This window comes from Mus pahari, chromosome X (genome assembly GCF_900095145.1).
Source record: "Mus pahari chromosome X, PAHARI_EIJ_v1.1, whole genome shotgun sequence".
Lineage (NCBI taxonomy): Eukaryota > Metazoa > Chordata > Mammalia > Rodentia > Muridae > Mus > Mus pahari.
The window spans coordinates 350,715-359,427 of record NC_034613.1 but is presented as its reverse complement, the minus strand read 5'-3'; the positions used below and the strand labels follow the sequence as shown (position 1 = coordinate 359,427).

Genomic DNA, 8,713 nt, shown 5'->3' with positions numbered 1-8,713 from the left:
CCCGCCCCCGCCCGCCCCCGCCCCCGCCTGGTCTCCGCTGGCTCGGCTCAGACTCCGCTGCGCTCCTCTCGGCTCTGCTCGCCTCTCCTCTCCTCCAGCCTCGCTGGGCCCTCTCCCGGCCCGCAGGAGCTCCTGGACTGCGCGGCGGCCGCCCGCTCGCTAGGCAGCTGCAAGCGACCTCAGAGGCGGCGGCGGCGGCGGCGGCGGCGCGGAGGATGAAGTGCAAGCCGAACCAGACGCGGACCTACGACCCCGAGGGCTTCAAGAAGCGCGCCGCGTGCCTGTGCTTCCGCAGCGAGCGCGAGGACGAGGTGCTGCTGGTGAGCAGCAGCCGCTACCCCGACCGCTGGATCGTGCCGGGAGGGGGCATGGAGCCCGAGGAGGAGCCGGACGGCGCGGCGGTGCGCGAGGTGTACGAGGAGGCGGGAGTCAAGGGGAAGTTGGGCCGCTTGCTGGGCGTCTTCGAGCAGAACCAGGACCGCAAGCACCGGACCTACGTGTTCGTGCTCACCGTCACCGAGCTGCTGGAGGATTGGGAAGACTCGGTCAGCATCGGCAGGAAGCGCGAGTGGTTCAAGATCGAAGATGCCATCAAGGTCCTGCAGTGCCACAAGCCCGTGCACGCCGAGTACCTGGAGAAACTGAAGCTGGGCGGCTCCCCTACTAATGGGAACTCGGCCGCCCCGACCCCGCCAGAGAGCGAGCCCTAGTATGTACCGCTCCCGCCCGGACTCCTGCCTGTCGCCTCCCCGCACTTGCCTCCTGCTTGCCAGGGGAGCACCTCTCCTGCCCTGTGCGCCCGCCCGCACGGGCAGGAGGGAGGCTTCTTTTGTTTCCTTGGCAGGCAGACCTCTGAATCACGCTTGCAAACTGTCTTGGTTGCCAGGCGCTGTTTGCAGACAATTTGCACGTTTTTCAGATGCTTTTCCAATCGCTTCTTGGTGACACTGTAAAAATCTTGCGGTCAGCCACAGCTGCATGGGATTTTGTGAAAGGTGCCTTAACTGCTTGCTCTGCTCTTCTTGGAGGGTGTGTGTGTGTGTGTGTGTGTGTGTGTGTGTGTGTGTGTGTTCACGTGTGCATCTCTGTGTGCTTGCGTGCCCGTCTGCTCTGTGTTTTTGTTTGGATTTTTTCCCTTTAAACAGCCTTATCATGTGTTTGTGTGTGAGTGGGTGTGCACGCTTTTGATGTCAGGCTTCTGTTTTGTTTTGTTTTGTTTTTTCTTAGTGGAGTGGCCTTTAGCGTCCTACTAGCTGGTGAGGGGCAAGCGTTCGAGGGCGGGAGGGGCATCTTTTTATGTTTTTTTTCCCTTATTTTCTCATTCACAGCCTTCACAGTGAATATGACTGGAGGCCGTCTCTCCACCAACATTCTAAATGTGCTCTACCAACCTGTAATAAATATACATGGATGCTGACACTAACTTAAACATTTTGTTCTATAGGTTACCATAACATACTAAACATAGAATTGAATATCATCAGTTTTCTCCATTGGTTCTCTGTTACATAAATCCATTGAAGTAAAATAGGTGTAGTCACGAAAGTGATACTGTCAAAAAATGAGTACAAACCTGCTTACCAAAACAATTGCTTTTATAAACCAAGCATTTAATTTCTTGCCTTCAATGATAATGAATTATTGACTATAGTTTTCACTAATTGCTCAGTAATCTCAATCACTGAACAGGTATTCTCAGTAATCTCATTCTTAAGAGTCTACCCCTATCCAAGAGAAATGAATTATTACTTTATTTATGTATTGTGTACATAAAAATACCTCTTATCCAAACATGCCACACATATGTTGGAAGTTTAACTACAATGTGGCATTCTAGTCATAATACCTCAGTATCCTATTTTGACTTATGAACTCTAACTTATTGAGACTGTTGATTTAAGCAGTTTTCATTAGCATCCTATAAACATACAATGTTGCATTCAAACGTATTTGAACTGTTCCCGGAGATAGGTTGTTTATGCAACTTTTAACCTTCCAAATCCTTTTCATTTTCATTTTTCATCCCCAAAATAATACCAGTTAACACACATTAAATTCAATTTTATGTAGACAGTTAGATAGCCTTTCCAATGTTCAGTCTAGAAAATTAAAGAGTGAAAGCATTTAGATAGAATAATTCCAAGAAATGCGGAACAAGCAGCTGACTCAGAAAGAAGGCAAGTCATGTCTTCATCTTACAGTCTCCAAAGTTGGACCAGCAGCTGGGATTTTTCTCCTTGGAGTGATTACTTAGTGCCTATGTGTTTTATGTGTTGCATGAAATGAAGATGTACAGCTGAAAATTCAACTGATCCCCTTCCCCTCCAAGTCCAGAACACTGATGAAAGATAATTAAACTCTTACACACAATAATAGGAATTTGCTTTCAGTATGTTGTCTTAAAGGGCTGATCCCACCCCACCCACCCCCACTGGACAAGTGCCTATGCTTATCCTTTAAAAAGCTTGAAGAAGCCATGCTGAAGTGGAAATAGTTTTGATATGTTTGATTCAGGCACAAGATGTATTAGAAACCTATGTTTTGTCAATCAGATCATTTTTGCAAGAAATAAGGGCTTGAAACACAGCTACAAATTATTCCTTGATCTGGTTTCATTTGAGAGAATTGATATAAGGCTTTATTTAGAAGCATCAGTAAAACCTGAAGTGTATAAGAACAAGAACAGGCCAAGTGTAACATAGCAGTATGGGCGGCAGTGCTTCTGGGACACAGGCTCTGTCTGGATCTAGAGTTGCTTCTTTCCTTGCTTCCTGTAAAATGGGGATCCTTTATAAGAAAGAACAATCTCTCCCTCAACAGTTGTTAACTGGGGAAGGGAGCTGAAATTGCTTAGAACCTATACAATACTAACAGCTAGCCAAGTTCCCCCCCTCCGAGATCTTTTTGTGGAATCACCTATTGTAGCTATGTTTCTAACTGCCTATTTTCCTAATAGAATATGAACTCCCTGAAGATTAGAACCCAACCTGAATCCTGCCTAACTCCAGGGCCTCAAAGTGGGGCTAAGATTCGGAGATATTTGTTATTGACTCACACATTAGAAATGTCTACTACCAGTGAATTCCCAAATTTTCTCTTTTAAGCTTTATAACATACCCAGGGGACTTTATTTCTTTAGCCTCTCACCTGTGCTTACAGTGGAACTTCACTGGATAATTCACTGCAGGCTTTTCCAGTATAAAGGGTTGATGAACCATACTAAATCCTCAGTAAATATTTGTTGTTTAGACTCTACAGGAATGGACAAACCCGTAAAACCTTTATTAATCAGATTATCTTTTTTTAGGTGAATGGAATAAATGTTGTTCAGATTTACTTTGAGAGAATCAAGTATGTGAACCCAGTGATGAATGGAATTGTGAAGCACAGGTGAGCTCTTTGACACCCCCAAGGACACAGCTCATCCTATGCTTTTGGACACTTCTTTCCTGGTATTAACAATGGCTACTCTTCAGGTTGTTGCACTACCACTGTATCTGTACAGAATTCTATTTGGCACCTGTGGCCTTTGTGTGCTTTTGTCTGTATTTCCCATCAGATTTGACCGTGAATGCAAAGAACTTGCTTTCTTAGTCTTTTTATATCTAGCATACATTACTTGATATATGGTAGGCGTCACTGAATATTTGTTTAATATTTTGTAATGATAATGAATGGTGAAACATCCCTCTTCTAATATCTCTAGCATATATGTGACTTTTGTATTTCAAGGCAGCTGTGAGATAGGAGCAAAAATGTTGTTCATATGTCTGTGTTATCCCAGACATTATGTACCTCCTACATTTGCCAAAATTTTGACCTAAATTTGACTGTGCCTCTTGACATAATTTCTCCTCTATAGAAAATGCAGGAGACAGAGAAACAGTTTACTATATATCAAACAGATGAGATTCATGGAATCTTCAGGCCCCAAGAAAACACAAGACAGATGATCCAGTTTCTTCAGTATATTAGTCACAAGGATGAAAGGAAAGGGTGGAGGCTGAACCTGTGGGTTGAGAAAGACTTCAGAAAATAATCAGTACCTATATGGATCTTATCTCAATCCTGATTTGATCAAACTAGAAATGAATGAATTTATCATACGACTTGAATACTTCGAGCATTGGCTAGATATTTTCATGTTGATTATTATAATTCTGTTGTTATATTGGAATCAAGAATTCTTATCTGCATTCAAACACAGTTGAAATGATATAATGTCTGGGATTTGCTTCAAAATATGATATGTCTTGATATTAAATACACTGGACATAACTTAAACAAGATTGGCCTTTAAGATTGTCTAAGCTGAGTGACGATTAAACGATGTTCATTATATATGTTCATCTCTGCTTTTGTATGTTTGACATTTTCCATAATAAAAAGTTAATCAAAATCATTGGAAATGCTGGAGTCCCTATAATTAATCTAGGATGTAATGCTAGGGGAAAACAATGAGGAGGAAAAAGTTTATAGCTTGGTTTTTAAATGTTGGCTCCAGGATACTGCTTCTGGTCGAAGATGTCAAATTCACAGAAATAAAAGGTGACATGCCCTGGAATGGCTAGATACACCCTTGGTATAGACCACTGCTTGGAGTTTTTGTTTGTTATTTCGTCTTTTTTTCTTTAACTTTATCCAACTGAAATAGGGACAGTTAAATCATTCCTTACAACTATTGGAAAATGATAGTTGATTTTACTATGTTGAGAAGAGATTCTGATGCCGTTTGCATTCTAGTTCATAGCAATGTGAAGTCAAGGGCAGGGTCTCTAGGGAATAATTTTTATAAAAATCTGCATTACACTATTTTAAAAGGTTCTCCAGGAAACACAACTCATTAGTTGTAGATGTGTATGCTGTACACGGTGTCCAATATTTTATTTGAAGACAGACAAAACAAGAAAATAAGCAGTTAGGATTCCTGACTAAAGATCATTTTTTGAGTTCTTTAGTGGTTCAGATTCTGCAAAAAACCTGAAGACAATTAGGTCCAAAGTACTAATTAACAGACTAGTGTCAGTTCTGTCATTTGGGGGTTAAGGAACAGGAAATGCAGTTCAGGCAACACTGCAGCCTCCTGTCAAGGATGAAGATTTCCTCTGTAGGTAGTTAAGTGTTTCTGATCGCAAGAGCAAGCAGTTGCCCTGAATCAGCTGTTGTCTGGAAAATGGGGAGATGAAAGTCTTACCTTGAGGTCTTTCTCATGCTAGCTGGCTAATGCTTTCAGTAACCAGGGTACCCAATGAGAAAGCATCATGATTTACCTGTGGAACTTGTTTCCAAGTTCAGGTCAATTGATTTGAGAGTTAAAATTTGGAGGCAGCCAGACCCATGGAAAACTTGAAGTGGTATTAGTGGTAAAATAGTGCTTTGGGGCCCAATAGGCTGTGGCTCAAAGCTGATTTGACCTGTAATTGCCTGTGTCAGGTTATGTCTGTAGTCTCCCGTTTTCCCATCTGTAAAATGTACCAGGTATTTTTAGTTCATACTTTTGCAAGCCACGAGTGCAGTATACCGGGGTATTCCCTGTACCCACCCTGTTCTGTCGTGTCACAGATCTTAGCCCACTCTTATTAGCCTTAATCAACTGAACTGTAAGGTCTCCTGACTCTGAGACTCAAACTGGGTTCTCCCTTATTCCCAAAGTCTGGAACGTGCTGGTGCCTGTTATATAATTTATTTAATAAATTTATATAATTTTATTTATATAAACATAATATATATATTAGTTATATATATGTATATTTGGCAAATACTAGTTGAGAAAATCATTGATAATATATATTATATATTATATATAATAATATATTATATATATAATTATATATAATATATTAACATATATTGTATATATTATATATTAATACAATATATATTATATATTAATATATAGTATATTGTATATATTATATATTAATACAATATATATTATATATTATATATTAATATAATATATTATCAATGATTTTCTCAACTAGTATTTGCCAAAGAAATAAATCCCCATACAGTCCAAACAACACTGTAACTTTATCAGGGATTTGATTTCTAGGAATTAAGAAAACTGAGACCTTGTAAGACACTATGATCTGTGAGTGTATTCCTCTTTACTCAAGAGAATACTTTATAAATCATGATTTTATTTTCTCAGAGTTTTCCATTTTCTAATACATTTTTCTAACTTCTTAGCTTCACAACGTGTATTATGTGATTTTTCATTTGGCACAAAATTAGCCCCACACAGCTGTGTAAGATAACTAACTCCATGATTCTTCATATGATTGAAGGATGTGGTATTTACTAAATACCCTTGGTTTTTAGTCAGCATAAAAATGCTGAATAGGCACAAAAATGCTAGTTATATTAGCTTAATATATAATAAGTGACATAGCAATTAGAACTTAGTAACAAGCTCATCATACATACAATGTCAAGGCCTGACTTACTGGATACAGGAGCCACTTTTAGATGTAATGAGCTTAGGACTTAAGACACTACAAAGGATGAGGCACAGCATTCACAGCTCCTTCAGTTTGTGTCCTAACTGTCCTAAAATACAAAGGCCAAAAGGATGGTGGTTGTAATGCAAAGTGTAGAATACTCTGTTGCAGAGAAGCCACTGTGGAGTGGTTTTACATTCTGCAGCTCCCAGGCCTCATCAGAAACTTTGCTGATGAAAAACTGATTCATGACAGGCTCCTGGGTGGGGGTGGGGGAGAGACAGGGGAGTTACTTAAAGCTTTGCATCTTCTATCCTGAGAGGGTTACTACAAGTTTAAGACTCAGATTATATGCAGTGACAAAGATGGTTCACCTGATATGGCCACTTTGAAAATACAGAATGAACTCCAATACAAAATTTGCTTCCAATATGCTATCACATCTAGATCAACCAGGCGCTTGGAGGTTCATTACTTACACAAAGAGTATTTGGGGGGGGCAGCAGGGTGGGTGTGGAGTTGGGGAGCTTAGAGACCTTTAAAACTGGCCTGACATTTCTAGAGAAGGGAAGGAGACAGTTTTTATTGGGTTTGTGACACAGGACTACGGTATTGGTTCCAATGTCCAGCTGGCAGTTTGGATGGTGTGGAGCCCTACTGGTCACCAACGGAAAGAGCACTCTGTTTTCATCTTAACTTGAAATCATGAAGCAAAAGAAACATTACAGTTTAAATGCTGTCAGCAGCCAAGCATGTAAAAGACTTTATTATAATTTCTCCTTGATTTTGGTAAGTAAAATATCTGAAAGCAGTTTCCTTAATTAAATTTGGGATTACAGGCCTGTTAGGATAGTGAAAGTTTCATCTGCTGACTGGGAGTAGAGTGTTCTTACCCAGCATGTTATAAAGCTGGGCATCCCATTATCAACATTTGTAAAAATAAAGTATTGTACATTACAACAAAGGAAAATGAGTTCTTTGATCTCACCAATGTCTGAAACTCTGAAAGACAAAAACAAAAACAAAAACAAAAAACCAAAACCCCTAAAAACAAACAAACAACAAACAAAAACAAAGTGTCTTGATTCAGCCTTGATTTACAATTCAGGCACCTATTGAATTAGCTACAATATGAGAGTTAACTGTTTTGATACTTAGGTTTAATCTTTTTTTTTCAGGGTCATCCTGGTTAAGTGATGACAAGTTCCTGAGAAAGTGTCTTGTTCATAATATGCCCCAACTCTTATTTTTCTTCATTCACTTGAACTTAAAGAGGTCTCTAGGTAGACAATGAATTGGGAAAGGGAGTGACTTCATCCAGCACAGAATCTGACAAAAGAACTGAACATGAGGGGTATCCATTCTCACCAGCACATCTGATCTGTCATATGCCCCAGCATCTTCAGTCTTAAAGCAAAAGGTTTGGTAGCTACAGTAACTTGAGAGTACTGACTCTAAGACTTAGTTAAGGCTGTAAATTAGAGGGCTATGTGCTAAGGATCTCTGAAAACCTCTTTTCAGGAAACACTGATATGAAGTCAGCAATATCCCCTCTAAAGACAAAGAGCACTAGATTTGTGTGTGTGTGTGTGTGTGTGTGTGTGTGTGTGTGTGTGTGTGTGTGTGTGTGTGTGTGTGTGTGTGTGTGTGTGTGTGTGTGTGTTAGGTATAAAACAGTAGACTACAAATGGCTCTCAAGGACCAGAGCACATAGGGGAGTAGGTTGCTAAAGCTTCTCCAGTAATGCAGTCTCAAGCAAGCGTGGAATTAATAAGAATGCTTGTAGTATCTACAGCCTTTGCTGAAATGATGAACATTTTTTGTGCAATAATGACATAAATGAGACAGTAGAATTTGCAGGTAGATTATATATTGCCCGCAGAACTGAAAAAAGGCCTAAAAGATGTTAGTTTTAATGTAGTGAGTACTAAGAACATCAGTAGGTATTTTTTGACAGTGCCAGGGAGAATGCATCTCCCAGTTTCCCAAATAATTAAGAAATTTAAGGTATTATGTTAACGTGTGCACCAAGGGCCCATCCTTTTCACAGGAGCTGCCTTTTTGAGAATTTGTATAATCAGTTGTTCATATCTGAAAGGTCTGTTTCCATGGTTTTTGCAACAGTGAATCAAAAGTATTTTTAAATGCTGCACCTGTACCAAACAGGTACCGGGATCTTTTTATCTTGTCATGATTCCTTAAATAGCACACACATAACAACTATTTAACATGGTATTTAGAAATGATTTAAATGAAGATGATGGACATAG

General features: G+C 40.1%; 1 protein-coding gene across 1 annotated transcript; it reads left to right on the top strand.

Moving 5' to 3' along the window:
* Nucleotides 1-39: 39 nt before the first annotated feature.
* LOC110313637 (diphosphoinositol polyphosphate phosphohydrolase 3-alpha) lies at nt 40-4,409 on the top strand. The gene is made up of 2 exons (XM_021188088.2): nt 40-709; nt 3,308-4,409. Coding segments are annotated over exons 1-2 (495 nt in total). The 5' UTR covers nt 40-215; the 3' UTR covers nt 3,309-4,409.
* The last annotated feature ends 4,304 nt before the right edge of the window (nt 4,410-8,713 follow it).